The 16,310-nt window shown below is 39.9% G+C and overlaps 1 protein-coding gene across 1 annotated transcript in view; it reads right to left on the bottom strand.

Annotated features, from left to right (window-relative positions):
- The window catches only part of ATP10D (ATPase phospholipid transporting 10D (putative)), a 103,999-nt gene that overhangs the window by 35,253 nt on the left and 52,436 nt on the right, over positions 1–16,310 (bottom strand). The window contains exons 9-11 of the mRNA XM_080796926.1: positions 15,982–16,234; positions 6,691–6,929; positions 1,899–2,087 (exon numbers count right to left, since the gene is read on the bottom strand). Coding sequence (XP_080653052.1) covers positions 1,899–2,087; positions 6,691–6,929; positions 15,982–16,234 — 681 coding nt within the window. The remainder of the gene's footprint in view (positions 1–1,898; positions 2,088–6,690; positions 6,930–15,981; positions 16,235–16,310) is intronic.

Genomic DNA, 16,310 nt, shown 5'->3' with positions numbered 1-16,310 from the left:
AAACAATTAACAAGATGGGGTGCCTGGGTGGCTCCGTGGGTTAGGCCACTGCCTTCAGCTCAGGTCATGATCTCAGGGTCCTGGGATCGAGCCCCGCATCAGGCTCTTTGCTTGGAGCCTGCTTCCCCCTTCTCTCTCTGCCTGCCTCTCTGCATGCTTGTGATCTCTCTCTGTCAAATAAATAAATAAATAAATAAACAAACAAGATGGGCTTTTTTCCCTTTTTCCCCCTCAGATTCTATAAAAGGTTGTTACTATGACTTTTTCTGTTGTCTTAAAAAGGCCAGTAAAGAAAATGACCTACAGAAGAGTTATCAGCAGAAATTATCAGCTTATCAGCAGAAATTCACAATGAATGTGAGTCTCTATTATAATTTCTATCACAGAATTTTTTGTAATTTTTATCCTGATGTTTTTCTAGCTCGTAACATTTACGTGATTAAATGTAGAATTTAATATTAATTATGAAGGCCAATGAATTAGATCCTAAAATTCTGTCATTCAGAAATGCCCAAGATATTAAAAAGTTTTTTCCTAAAAATTATTAATCTTCTGACAGTTGGAGAGACACATGTTGGCCAATTTCCACACATATGGGAACTCAGAAATGAAAAGAAACCATCACAGGTGAGGTTTCATCTTCTTTGTAGATTCTGTTTAGCTCCTTATTATTCACTGTCTCTGTCATTACCTCAAAATATCATGAAGCTTAGGCTCTTCTACCTATAGAGACCTTCTTTCAGACCACAGGGTATTATATTCTTTGGGGATAAGGCGACAGTATTTTTCAAACAAAAAACACCAAGAGGTGCCTACTTTGGAAACAGATGTATGAGAAAAATTATCACATGAGGAGAAAAAAAGAACATCCAGTGATTTATTCTCTAATTACATAATCACTTTCTAAAGAGAAACTCTCTAGCCGAAAGTCTTACAAAAACACAGTTTTCTGATCAAATAAAAGCTTAATTGGAAGTAAGTTATTTTTATGTTAAAGTTGACCACCTCTGAAGTTGCTAAAAGAAAATGATCTGATGGAAAATTAAAATTTAATTGGGTTGCACCGCAAATTGAATTTTAAGTAGATATGTGCAAAAGGGAAGAAAGTTATACACAAGGAAGCTAGCACAGCATGTGGTGAATCACCAGTCTTTAAAACAAGTTTTTCTTTTTAATTGAAAATGAATTTTTCCATAAATTCTAAACTATAAATTGACTTTTTCAGTCTAGCTTTTGTGGGAACTGCAGCATCTTGATACATTATAAATATATTGGATTTTTAAATTGGGTTAGAACTAATTAGAACTAACCCAACTGGTACAGGAAAATGGTACATTATCATTAAACATGATAATGAACCCAATACTTTATATTTCGCTTGACATAATGCATATGATGTGGGAAGTCTCAGAAGCCTCGAAGAAGCTTCAATTTGGTAAAGAAACCAAGCAAAATGAACACAGCCACATTCTACCAGAGCTGTTCTCATCAGCTATCCTTCTAGAGGCAAAACAGTAGAACAGCACTGAGCCATACTTCATGGGTTCAAATCTCACTTCCCCCACAAATTGGCCCTGTGACCCCAAGAAAATTACTTACCCTCAATTATAAAATGGGGAATAGTGGAGTAATATTACCTGATTTATGCGGTCATTGGAAGGGTAACATGTTAATATCAATAAATCACTTAGAAAAAATAAATAAATAAATAAATAAATAAATAAATAAATGACTTAGAATATTGTAGTTACAGAGCAGAGATTAAGTGATGTATGTTAGCTGGTACTGTTACTATCATTTAGCATTAATTATTATCTACATAACAAGGCCAGTATAAGTACATTTAAACCCGAAGTTCTCTTCTAGAAAGTAACCCTTATTTGTATTAGAGACCTTACCTTTTGTCGTGGTTGATTGGGAGCAGAAACCACTACTGTGTTGCAAATTGCCAAAGCAATAAAGAAGTCCATGATGTACAAGGTCTCTAGGAGTGGATCTGGGATAGTCTCATCTAGTGGGGTAAAAAGCTGCGGTGAAATCTGACTAAATTTGTCCAAAAGCCTGGTGTCTGGTACCACATCTGTTTCCTGAAGACAAAGTGTTATTACAGTAAGTATCTAAAACTGTGAGCTTTAAATTTACAGGAGAAGTAGTTTTATAAGCAGAATCTATGAACCTGTGATAGTAAACTTTATTCTCCTAAAAAGGGTTTAATATATATGGTGCCATGGGAAGTGAGAATAGGAAAATAACAGACAAAAAAAAAAAAAAAAAAGGAAAAATCCAGAATGCGTAATTCTGATGGAGAGTACCCTATTAACTTAAACTCGTCAAGAGACAGGAACAACGCCTTCCACCAAAATCTAGCTGAAATACAGTTGCCACAGCATCCAAAAGCAACTGACAATTCATCCAACAACCGAGGAGTACCAACTCTTTTTGGTCAGGACATAATTCATACCATGTTATTTTAAACAAAATATCTTCTGGTTCGAATCGCTACTATTGTAAAAACAAAAGCAGAAACAAGAGGAGAACCTCTCTGAGAAAAAAGAGCAGGGGAACACATTCAAAGATCATTACTAGTAACATACACTACAAGACAGTAATGAGGGTTCCTCCAAGAGATTTCTGATCATCAAATACATTCGGCAACTGTGCCCTGTGCCCTCCTTTTAAAGATCCTGAGCACAAATTAGCTCTCAGACATTCTGCTGTTGAACAAAAATATATCCATTTTGTTTAACACAGTGCTTCTCACGCCTACTGAAGAGTACTGGTTTTAACAAAAGAATGTCGTAGTAGAAATCTGTTTATAATCCGGTAACATGTAGACAACTGCTTTAGAAATTTTTCAGATGAGCCCAAACAGGGACCATCTGCTACAAATCAAGTTTTCACAAAAGCAACACTGTATTCTAGAGGAGCCGTGGATGTAGTTGGTTGGCAAAGCGAACTGACTGCCGGAAAGCCAGGAGAGGTGATTCAGAAGGAGTAAAATGGGGAGATGTGAGACGTGTGAGTTTAAACTCAGAGGACCACGGCTTGTATTTCACGCTTAGCAGTTTGGTGAGAACTAGCATAGGCTTAATAAGAGCATGGGATGAAAATAGTGTGGGCTTGGGTTCAGGCCCTAGACCCACTGGACACTAGCTGGTGGCCTCAGGCAGCTTGTTCAACCCACCAAGCTTCATTTCCCTCTTCTGAGTAATACTAAAAATAACACCTATGTTACAAGGCGGCTGTATAAAGTGAGTGAGATAATGAGGTGATAACCAGCACAACAGGAATCTTCAGGCAGGTTACCAGACTCACGATGGGTCCACACTATCTGCTGCCACAAAGCATTTTTTTAAAAGATTTTCTTTATTTTAGAGAGAGAGAGAGAGAAACAGAGAGCATGCATGAGTGGGCGGAGGACAAAGGCGGAGGGAGAAGCGGACACCCTGCTGAGCAGGGAGCCCGATGCAGGGCTCAATCCCAGGACCCTGAGATCATGACCTGAGTGGAAGACAGATGCTTAACCGACTGAGCCACCCAGGCGCCCCTGTCACAAAGCATTCTTAAAATTTCTATCTAAATACATCACCATCTACTGTACTGTGATGTTTGGCTTGGCAACATTTGAATTTTATTACAGTTTGGTGGAGTTTATCAAAGGCCCCAATAATCTGATGACTGTTCTCTAATGAGTCCGCCACAGTAACTTCATGAATCTCATGTATGCAGCAACACTGAGCCACTGCCTGGGCCCTCAGTTCTTCGGAGAACAATCCTTTCCCCAACGACCTCCTTGCCAGGGTGAATAAAAGTCTGAGAGACTTCTTTCTTACTCAGTGCTTAGTCAGCCAAGGGATGACTGGGAAACTCGTTACATGATATTATCAAGGTCTCTGATTCTAGTGTCATCTGGTGCTTGTGAGATTCTATGGGTTGGAAAATGTTTCCAGAGACACGTGTCTCAGAATGCTAATATACAGTAAGCCAAAAAAACCAAACAACAAAACACCCAACTTATTTCAGAATGGAACTCTAAGAAATATTTAAATCAAACAGGTTTCTTCACTGCAGTTCTTCTCAGAGAGTTTAATGGGTACTGGGACTCTTCAAGAAGAGGCTGGTATGCGCAGCCTTCCCAAATTAAATTTTTTAGAGACATCTGTTCTGTGGAACACATTTGGGATTGCCTTTGAGACCTTATAAGCTTATAGTGATTTCATTGTCTCAATGAACTCTTAACTGACTCATAACTGGCTTCAGGACATAAGGATTCCCCTGAATTCCAAAACCAATCTAAGACAAATGAAAGGTTTCTACCTTCCACTTTTGTAGTAAACACTATTGACATAAGCCAGTCTCACATGTCAGTTGGGGAATGTGACGACTGCATGAACCAAGAAGCTGGACCATGAGCCTATAAGAAGAGAAGAAATACTAGAGCCTGTCAAAGGCGGGGCTCTTGTCAGCAAAACTGTGTTTACAAAAAGCACTCTTAAATTTGGGAAAAACCCAGAAACTCAGGACCACACAAGACAACCATTACACAATACATGAAAGGAGAGCCCCCGAGATTTAAGGGAAGATCTGTATCATACCGAGCTGTAGGCATGTAACATTCTTTCCCTTAAGTTGGTCTCTCTAAATAAATTAACCCCTAGTAACTAAGATACTTAGCTGCTGAACTGAAGAGAAGGTACAGAGCTATCACATGCAATTCTGATCTCGAAGACTGTATCTAGAGGATACAAAAAGAAAAAAAAAAGATAGGATCTTTTCTGAGATCCAAATCTTCCTCACTGAGACCCTATATTACAAAATTGGATTTTGCTCTTTTTTTCTGTGATGGACAGCCTCTGCCTTCTCGGAAGTCCGATTACCCCAAGAGCCAGGCCCGTATCATGCTGCTTTAAATTTAGATTCCAGGCGCATGTCGTTCTTGGAGTTTGTAAGTTCCTTTAATGGAAAGACCATCCTGTATTGATCTTTGGATTCCTAACTCAATACCCAGCACATGGAGAAGAATAAAAGTTTATTGTACACGACTACCAAACACTTGCTGCTTTTATATTATATAAGTAGGCGCTGGAGAAACAGAATAAAAAGATGCCACTCTTTAGAAAACATACCTAAAGCCCTCCGCTTGGCCTCAAATAGACATTTTTTTTAAATGCAGAGAAAAGTTATCCTCCTAATTAAAGAATTTAAGCACAATGTGGATAGTTTCCTACAGTTAAACAAAGCCTTATGTAGTTTCATGGTGGGAGTCCTGAATCTTTGTCCGAATCTTATATAACATCTGACTATTTAAAATTATAGATTTTAATGACTCACATTATGCCTTCCTACCAGGTTGCAGGTCTCATTAAACAAGCAAATGTTGGCCAAGACCTCTCTTTTCCCTCTAACAGTGCCGGCTGAAGCTTTACGATGGCCTTAATAGTGTTCCCCATTCCTCCCCCAGTTCTACCAGTGGCCACGGCTCTTACTTCATTTCCCACTGCCATCCTACTCCAGCTTTAGGGGCTCACTGGCCCACCTCAACAACGTTGGCTGAAGTATGGACACACGAGCCTTCTTCTGGCTTCCTCAGATTCCTGACCACCACAGATCTGAAGGAAATGCGCATGGTCGTTCCTCCCCTACACCACGTTTGTCCATGGCCCCTTGTCTCTGAGCCCCCGCGGTTGCCACACAGTCTGCCCTACATGCTCTTCCTTTTCTCCTCTATAAACCCCTACTCATGAGTTTAATCCCAAATCAAGTTTTACTTCTCTTCTGTGGTCCTTCTCGATCCCTCCTCAATCCCTGAGAGTCGATCACACCCCTCTTTGTAGCGTCGCTACTATGAAAACCATACAATAAATTCAACGCAGAAACCCAAGATTCCCCCAAAGTGGATTCATTCTTGTTAGGCTGCCTATTTTAGAGACCAACCAGTTACTGGTCTCACGGCTGGGGAATCCTCTCATCTTGGGAAAATGCAAGTATTAATGAACGGTGGAGGGCAGAAATCAGGCAGCTGAATTTTGACCGAAGCAAAACTTGTGACCTCTAGCTCTTTCATGGAAGTATCGTCCGTCTTTCCTATCTTCCACATGGTGCTCTCTATTTTCTGGCAGCAAAACGGGTTCATCAGTAAGTGTGACTAAACGGTGTTCAAAACTTCCCTCTGGGAATCAAGCAACACCCAGCTGAGCTTTAATGGAAATATCAGAAAATGTCATCCTGAGGACTGGGAAAGGGGAAGAGGACACAGGTGTGGTGGGATGTGGGGGAGGAATGCAGAAAGATAATAAGGCCTTGGGAGGGTGCTTGAATTTGCCTGTGATTCAGACATCCTTCCCTGTCTGTGAGATAACCCTGCTAAGCTTTGGGGCTCTGAGAGTGAGCCACGGGCCTTAAACCCCAGCAGCCTTCTTCAGGCTCAGACATGACTGGCCCTGATCAGAAATACCATGCTTTTTCAGAAATGATATATTATCTCTCAACGCTAAATCATCCCACAAATTAGGAAGTTGTGATAGTGTTTGCTTATATTTCTAATGATGTGTGGCAATTACACTAAACGGCAATTACGTAGTCTCTTCTCAGGTAGGAAAGACAACAGTGTTGGGCTCGGTCATAATTACGGAATGTTCTTTCATTATTCATGACGGATGTGCAAAATTCAAGTCACGCGTTCACACTTACAATGGGGCTACTGAAAGCAGCCTGTCTGGAGTGAGGCACTTCACTGGCTCCTTCTCTACTTCCCAGAGCTGAACAGCTCCCAGAAAGATGATTCGAGGATTTACTTCCCAAGGGCCCATTATGAACCGTCCTGCAGCTGGGGGCCCTGGGTTTCGCCATATTGCTGAGGGAGTCACTCGGAGTGTCAGTGGAATCTTCATCTTCAGAGATTGCTTCCTGGTAGGACTCTAACCTCTTGGCTGAAAGAGAAAAATCACACGGGGTCATGACCTGAGAAGAACCACTTGCAGGTTGAGTACGTCAGGCATTTACTTCAACAGCTATCACACATCACCTCCTCCCTTTTCAAATCTGCCCTCCAAAATCCCCTCCCCAGATTCCCTTAATGAACTTACCTCGCTGAGAAAAGGAGAAGCAATTAGGAAGCAACTCCCTTCTTATCCCATCAGCAAATCTACCAACCTCTCCACACCCGTATCCAAACTCTGTTTTTACTACTACCACCACCACCACTACTACTACTACTACTATTACTACTGATAAAGTTTCAAACACCAAGCTTTCTCTATTTGTAATCTGCCTCCCACCCCGCGCAAGCCTTCTCAAGGACTTCACCCTTACAATTCTCCCCTTTTGCTGACACCAATCTCTCCTCAACCAATCTCATGGCTTTCTGTCCCTGTCTGCCCACCGACACTACTCCTGGCAGGGTCACCCATGAGCTCCACATTACCAAATCCAATTATCGCATCTGTCCATATCTCATCTGCACTCTTAGTAACATCCAACAGAGCTGACCATTCTCTCTGAATGGCTCTTTTGGCTTCTCCGACACCAAGCATACCTGTTTTTCCTCCTACTTTAATGGCTGTTCCTTCTTAGTTTCTCCTGCTGTCTTCTCTTCAGCCCTCAAATACCAGGTTGCTGCAGGAACTTTCCCTTCTCCGCCTATATCCTCTTCCTTGGTCATGTCACCTGGTCTTATATTTGAAATATCATTTCATATGCACCTGACTTCCAAACCTATAACTTCAACTCCAATTTCTAATTGGAATCCAGACTCCTACATATATCTAACTCTCTACTTGACACTTCCAGCTGGATGTCTTGTGGACTCTTCAAGCAGATATCTGCATAGCTCACTCTCTTACCTTTCTCAATTCTCTTATCACATCCTTTGACAGCAAAAACTTGCCAGATACAACAACCACACTATTATAAATCTTACTGCAGCACTTAACACCATCTAAACACTATAGATCTTGTTTTTATTTTTTTTGAAACATCCACTAGAATATAAACTCCTAAAAAGGCAGAGTTTTGTCTACTTTGTTAATATGATATTAACATGTTAATATGATATTCCCAGAGCCGTATTTACTAATAATCAGTTAATATTTGTTGACTAAATAGATACTAGCTACCTTAAATTTGATATGGCCAAAGAAGAACTCTTCCTCACTTCTCCCTCAAATTTACTCTTCCTCTGGCCTTCCCTATCTTTGTAGACAGGACCTAACTATTTATCTAGCTACTTATGCCAAAAATCTAGGAGTCTCCTTGATTCTCCTGGTCTTCCCCAGCCCCCATATGCAAAGCATCACCAATAGCTATCTATTATTTATCCAAAATACATCTCAAATATCTCAAACTCTCTCCATCTTCATTACCTTAGTCCAAGCCACCATCACCTCCCAAGTGGGCCAGTGCAAATAGCCTCATAACTGGTCTCCTTGCCCCTTTGCACGCCATTCCTCAACCAGTAGCTAGAGTGATCTTCCTAAAACATAAAGCAGAGCAGATTACTCATGCACAAAACTTCCCTTATGTTGGCTCACATAGCTCAAAATGATCTGATCTCGGCTGACTTCTTTAACATTCCTGCCCCTTCTTCTTCCACACTTCTCCACAGTCCAGCCTCACTGGCCTTCTTTTCTTACTTTGAAAACTGCCAAGGCTCATTTTACCCTCAGGGCCTCTATACCAGCTGCTGCCGCTCACTGGTGGGTTTTGCACCTGAACTTCAAGTGTGTTATTCAGATCTAAGCTCTAAATATTAGAGAGGCCTTGCCCCCTTACCCAATCCAAAGTGCCTTCCAATCTTTCTATATCATAACAACCCATTTTAATTCTCTGGAAAGCACTTTTCATTATTTTTTTTCTTGATTTAAGAATTAATTGATTTGCATTTTATTTTTTCCAATAGAAGCTCTTTGAGAACAGGGTTCTTGTCTGTCTTGTTTATCATGATAACCAGTGTCTGGAATACAGAGTAGACAATCAGTAAATATGTACTTGTTCAATTGCTAGCTGTCTGTATTCAGGCCAAGTCTAGTTACTAAATATAGAGTATGGCTTTGGGAAGTTAATTTATAAAATAAAGAATATTTGCATATCCTGTTTAATAGTCTTTATCTGGGATCAAGGGAAAGTTGTGGGGTAGGGACTTAACATTTATTGAGGACCTCCTTTCCATTAGGCATCTGTCTAGGTTCCTTTACAAACATCTACATCTTCCTTTTCCATCTTAAACATAATGCTACCAGGTAGGAACCATCACTGCTCCATTTTATAGCTAAGAGAGGCTAAGATCTAGACCGATCTTTGACCAGGGACATGGTCTTCTGACCATGGTTAAATAGCTAGCTGGGGGCAGAGCTGGGATATGAATTTAGATCTTCCTGACTCCAAAGCCAGTACATGTATCCATTACTTCTATCTCTTTAGCAGTCATTGGTATATGATAGATTAGTTCAGAGATTCTCAACAAGGGGTGAATCTGTCCCCCCAAACATTTGACAATGCCTGTACACACTTTGGTTGTCACAACTTGGGCAGGAGTGCTACTGGCATTCAGTGGGCAGAGCCCAAGGGGGCATCTAAACATCTTAGAAGGCACAGGACAGCCTCCATGATGAAGAATAATGCAGCCCAAAATGTCAATAGTGCTGAGGTTGATAAGTCCTTGAACAGCTAAAGAAATTTACTGGTATGTGATACCATTTTTAAAATAAATAATTACAGGGGCACCTGGGTGGCTCGGTGGGTTAAGTCTCTGCCTTCAGCTCAGGTCATGATCTCAGGGTCCTAGGATTGAGCCCCATGTCGGGCTCTCTGCTCAGAGGGGAACCTGATTCCCCCTCTCTTTCTGCCTGCCTCTCTGCCTACTTGTGATCTCTCTCTGTCAAATAAATAAATAAAATCTTTAAAAAATAAAAATAAATAAAAGAATTACAGTATTACAAAACCTGTAGAAACATGAGAGCTATACTTCAGGAAGTTCTTCTAGCCGTCATTAGGGAAATCAGTCACCATACAATTGTGTAATTACTATAATGCCAGACAGCTCAGCCCTTAGGACAGGATAAACTTGTTCAATAAATAGCACTGAAGAACACATGGGGTAATCTTTAATCATTTCGTAAAAAACTATGAGAAGGAAATAGACCAGTAAAGTTACAAATTTGATTCAGAAAACAAAGCTACTGGAGTAATACTTGTAGCCTCTGAAAATTTCTCAACAATTGGGCATGAGAAGGAAAAGCATATTACCATATTGGTAAACAAAATCTACCCAAATGATCATGAAGATTTTCATATGTCTCTTAAAGCTGGTTCTAATGAGTTCCATGAACGCCTCAGAGTGGGGCAGGGACCCTTGCCTTCCAACTCAAAGGAGAAAATACAAAGTAGATAGTCTTTCCTTTGACTCGAGGTAGGCATTGGATTAGATACTAGGTCAACTACTTTATTTCTCCTTCTTATTTAATCCCTCATCTTCTCTTCCAACTCCCCCTTCAAATAGCTAATAACCTGTACATGGCCCATTATTCATATTTATTTGCCATCTGGAAGAAGTCGGCAAGAGTCTATGGAACAAAAAGTTTATCACACTTTTCAATGTGCTTCCCAAAGGGCCAAAACCAAAAACGAACAGCACAGCATGCTCATGGATTTCTCCCAACTATATCAACCCCATATCCGCCAAACATCTGGCTATGAACTAATCCCCCAAACATTTCCAGCATCCCAACTTTGACCTGTTATAAACAGCATGCCCAGCTAAGCTTCGTCCAACTGTATCATCCACATATCCTTGATACACAAATCTTTTCTTCTAAACTAACTCCCTGTGCATTTCCAGCATTCCAAAAATGTCTTGCCCGATATCCTCTAGGCCCCAAACCTTGGTCAGTGCTAAATTCACCTCCTACACTGACTGCTGAAAATCAAAACAGTATGCAACAAGAACACCAGACTTTAATCTTAATGACACTCACATATTTTTACATTTCTATGTCTGTCTTCCACACTGGACCATGAGCTCCCCAAAAGATCAAACTATTTATTTTGAGAACTATAATTACAACCACAATAGCAGCTCTTACTTATAAAGAACTTATTCTGTGCCATGCTCCAAGTGGCTTTTCATGAATTATCTTCATGAATAATACTGATCCTTTTTATTGAGGCCCAGAGAAATTAGATAACTTGCCCAGAGTCACTCAGCTTGTAGGCAGTAAAGATGAGAATCAGACTCAGGAGGCTGGATTCCAAAATCCTTGTTCTTGGAAACTGCTATGGGCTACCACGGTAGAGATCGCATTCACAAATCGTGCATCATAAAGGCACTCCCTAGACAAACTGAAAGTGAGAAACATTCTACAAAATCCCTAAATAGCGCCCTTCAGAACTAGGGTCATCCAAAAACAGAAAGTTTGAAAAGCTGTCAAATCTAAGTGACTGTCCCAAGGTCTCCTGGATGGGATCCTTGAAAATAAGGTAAAAATGAAGAAACCTGACTGAAGTATGGATTTCAGTTAATAATGACACGTCAGTATTATTTCATTACTTATGACAAATGTATTATATGACTAATGTAAGACATTAACGACAAAGGAAGCTGGATGGGGGGCACAATGGAACCCTTAATAGCATCTGTAAATCTAATAATATTCTACACTAAAAAATTATTTTAAAAAAGACATCCTCTTTCAGTAATCTTTTAAAGAAATATTTTTTAAAATTTTAAGATGCACACAAATTACCTGGGAATATTGTTAAATGAAGATTTTAATTGAAGCTTTAAAGAGGGGCTGGAGAATCTGCATTATTATTATTATTATTATTATTATTTTATTTATTTGTCAGAGAGAGAGAGAGAGGGAGAGAGAGCGAGCGAGCACAGGCAGACAGAGTGGCAGGCAGAGGCAGAGGGAGAAGCAGGCTCCCCGCCGAGCAAGGAGCCCGATGTGGGACTCGATCCCAGGACGCTGGGATCATGACCTGAGCCGAAGGCAGCTGCTCAACCCACTGAGCCACCCAGGCGTCCCTGCATTATTTTTAATACACACCCAGGTGCTGCTGCTGCTGCTGCTGCTGCTGAGTCCATGGACCAAATTTCTAAGTTGCAATTTTTTTAATTTTATTTTTTTTAAGTTTATTGATTTTATTTTTTTTTAAGTTTATTGATTTACATAATCTCTATACCAAATGTGGAGCTCAAATTCACGACCTTGAGATCCAGAGCCACAAGCTCTTCCAGCTGAGCCGGGCAGGTGCCCCAATGTTGCAAGGTTTTAAAACATTGAATGGTGTTGTCAGATGCATTTAGTTCAAATGCATACGTGCACAGGGCTCTTTCCTAGCAGCGATGTTCTTTACAGAAAGATCGCCTAAGCAAATCTTTTGCCCGCAAATCCTAAAGAGTTAACTAGCTTTCATTTCAGTGAACATAGTATGTCTCAGCGTTAAATTCTGGAGAGAAGTAGCCCCTGCTGTTCCCTCCTTTATCAATCAGAGTGTGTAGGTACATGTCCTTGTTTTTAAACCATTACAGAAAGCAGACCCAGAACTCTGGATGTATCTATGGCAGAGATCTGCTCCCAGGCAAAGCTCGAACCTTCTAGAAGGAGTGCAACACCCACGGAGCACAAACAGTTCAGTCAGGGTAGCACAGGATTTTCAGTCACTTGGTACCTTCTCTGCCTAAGGGGCTACGGAGGAGATGCACTTGCTGAGCCAAGTGTGCAGGCTCAGGGACTGGGATGGGAAAGGGTGGCACTGGCCCTCTTAAATGCTCCTAATACAAAAAACAAGGCAGAGCTTTCCACTGTACATTTTATGAAACATTACTACTATAAGATACTTCTTCAAAACAGGGATCTAGAGTCAAACATTATGGAGGACACAAATCTCACAAATGGGTGTGAAAGTTCAGCTACACTGAGGTGGGTTATTTATATAAATTTTGGCAATTATTATAGTGCAATATAGCATAGCCTCTAGAAGTGCAACACCCATGGTGCACAAACAGTTCAGTCAGGGTAGCATAGGATTTTCAGTCACTTGGTACCTTCTCTGCCTAAGGTAGAGAAAAGAGAACAGAAAGGTGGTCATGAGGAAGTCGTAAGAAAAATGGTTGTAAAAACAAAAGCACACCATAATGCCATAAAAAAAATATATATATTAATGTGTACAAAAAAAGACTCAAAAGAAAGGTACAAAAGTCTTAACAGTGGTCCACTCTGGTGCGCGTTATTGATGGCTTTTAAATTTTCTTCTTTTAGTTTATCTGAAATTTTCTACAATAATGCTTTTGTAACAAAAATACGTTGAAGAAGATGAAACAATACAAAGTATCATCATATCCAATATAAATAGCTATTTTTTATATTTCTACAGTGATTATGCAATAAATATCCAACATTTTATCCCTCACATTCACAGGTAACAAAACCTGGCTTAAAAAATACATGTGCCTAGGAGGGTGCCTGGGTGGCTCAGTCAGTTAAACATCTGCCTTCGGCTCAGGTCATGATCCCAGGGTCCTGGGATACAGTCCCATACTGGGCTCCTGGATCAGCGTGGATCCTGCTTCTCCCTCCACCTGCTCTGCTGGCTGCTCTCCCTGCTTGTACTCTCGCTCTCTGACAAATAAATAAATACCATCTTTAAAAAAAGAAGATTCTTCCTCTCCATCTACCCCTGCCCCAACTCATGTGCAAGTGCTCCCCCCCACGAATAAAATCTTAAAAATATATATACACATGTGTGTATGTATGTATGTGTACCTAGGAGAAAGTACAGTTATATTTTTCAAAATTTTGGGCCGGGTTTAACACTACTGACAGGAATTATAATATTCGTAATCTTATTAATATTCATAATAGCTGACAAAATTTAATAAACGTAAAAATTCTGACAAGTAGAAACACCCTAGGAGACCATGCTAGACAGAATTCTAAGATGGCCCCCAAGTTTCTAGTCCCCCTGACCGGAACGTACCTTTTGGGTACTATGGAGTTTCACATCTGTGATTCACTTATGTTATATGGAAACCTTGGAAAGATTTTGCAGATATGACCAAGCAGCTAACCAGCTGAATCTGAGTTAATCTAAAAGAAGACTATCCTAGGTAGATCTGATCTCATGAGGTAAAAAGAAGAGTGACAGTACCTCCCTGAAGTCAGAGAAATTCAAAGCTAGAGATTCTGCTGCGGCCTTGAGGAAGCAAACTAGGACGCTACGGAGAGGCTATGTGGTAAGAAACAGTGGGCCACCTCTAGGAGCTTGGAACAGTTCCAGCTGACACTAAATTTCAGCTTGGTGACAGACCCTGAGGGGGGATGCCACCATCCCACACCCAGGCTCCAAGCCCCTCAAAAGCCATGAGACAGTATATTTGTGTTGTTTAAGGTCACTAAATTTGTCATAATTTGTTACGTGACAGTAGAAAACTAATACAGCGATAAACGAAGAAGCAGGAAAAAACTCATCACACACAGAAGGATAATATCACAGGGACAAATTATTTAACATTCAGTTCAATACAAGTGCCCAAATGAACATGGACAGTGGCCACAGACAACCCAGACTGAACAACGAGCCGAACGCCAGCCCTGCCTTAATAGATAAAATCTTCCTACAAAATAGGAAAAGGAAATGATCACTTTACCAGGGAAATTCAAAAGGCCAATGAACACATAAAAAGTTAAGCATCTCATTGCTAATCAGAGACAAATTAAGGCAATGAAGTGCTGAGTCGACAAAAATCACACAGATTAAGAGTAACTTCATCCCATTATGGCTGGTGTGAAAAGCGGGTATTGTTTTTCCGGGTGGTAGGAATGTAAATTAGCACAATATTTCAGAGGTAAATTTTGTAGGATCTATAAAAATTTTATATGTGCATTCCTCTGGAGCCAATAATACCACTTCTAGAAAGGTATCTTATAAAAATAAGATATGTACAAACATGTATGTACAAAAATGCATACCACATGATGAATTTTCTTTTACATATCATAATCTTTAATTCTGTCTCCTTGCCTTAAACTTTAAAAGCTACATGAGATCAAGGGACTTGTGCTACATATTAAGGGCTCACAAAATTTATGTTGAATGAGTAAGTGATAATTGAGTAAGCTCACTGAAAGTATTGTTATAATAGCAAAGTAAGCCTGACCACATACAGTGCAATACCATGCACTTAATGTTATGAGTTCACTCAGGAAAAAAAAATCCATGAGATGGTGTTGAATAAAAGAAGCAAATCGCAAAAAGAAATATTGTAACTATTCTAACTTATATAAGGGAAAATGTGCAAATACGTATGGATTGGATGTGGATGAATATGGAGAGTTACATATTCATCAAATTGTTAATGGTGGTTAACCTCTAGAGAGTAAGGTTTTTAATTAGTTATGAATAGTTCTCAGAAATATTTTCATAGGAGTGCATACTACTTTTGTAAATAACAAAATTAATGTAGTTCAATTCTTTAAAGAAAGCTTGCCATTTGTATTATTTACTTCCTTAGCCTCAGAAGTTTAGCTCATTATATTTATTCTTAAACTATGTGTCCTTAACCAAGAACCGATGGATATCTATGGGCTAAAGGATGATGTGCTGGGTTAGGGGGAGGATGTAACCCTCCCTTTGGAATTATTTTCAAAATATTTCTTACGGAGATTCAGTTGTTTCATTAGATTCAAAATATTTCTTAGGGAGATGGTCATAGTTTCATTAGATTCTCAAAGTATCTATAATACTCTAGTCTCACTGTATCTCATCTCCAACCTCCTACTGCTATTAGTAATTTCCTTCCCTTTCGAAGAAACTATGGCAGTAGACCCCTTGACTCTAACCTACTAGCTTTTGAAAGCACAATGAAGCTTAATGCCTCTTTTGATGAGTTATAGCACCCATATGCTAGAATTATCAAAGTTTTAACTGGGTGCCAAAAACGACCAATCATAGGGTTGGTTTTCACAGAAACCCAATACTCACCATTTTCTTCATGGCAATAATCGAAGCCTGCCACACTACATCTTCGGAAAACCATCTTATTTTCAGTAAGAGTTCCTGTCTTATCAGAAAAGAGATACTGAATCTGTCCAAGATCCTCGGTGATGTTGAGGGCTCGGCACTGAACAGTGGAATCCATTTTCTCATTGTAGAAATCCACATCACTTTGAATAAAATATATCTGTCCGAGCTTCACGATTTCAATGGAAACATAGAGTGATATGGGAATCAAGACCTAAGAGGAACCAAATAATTTAAACAATGTTAGAGGGAAAAGGAAGTTTGAGAAACCAAATACAGTTGAGTAAGTA

Source organism: Martes martes (genome assembly GCF_963455335.1).
Source record: "Martes martes genome assembly, chromosome: 2".
NCBI classification, from domain to species: Eukaryota; Metazoa; Chordata; class Mammalia; order Carnivora; family Mustelidae; genus Martes; species Martes martes.
The sequence above is the reverse complement of the archived record's forward strand: the minus strand, read 5'-3'. Positions and strand labels throughout refer to the sequence as shown.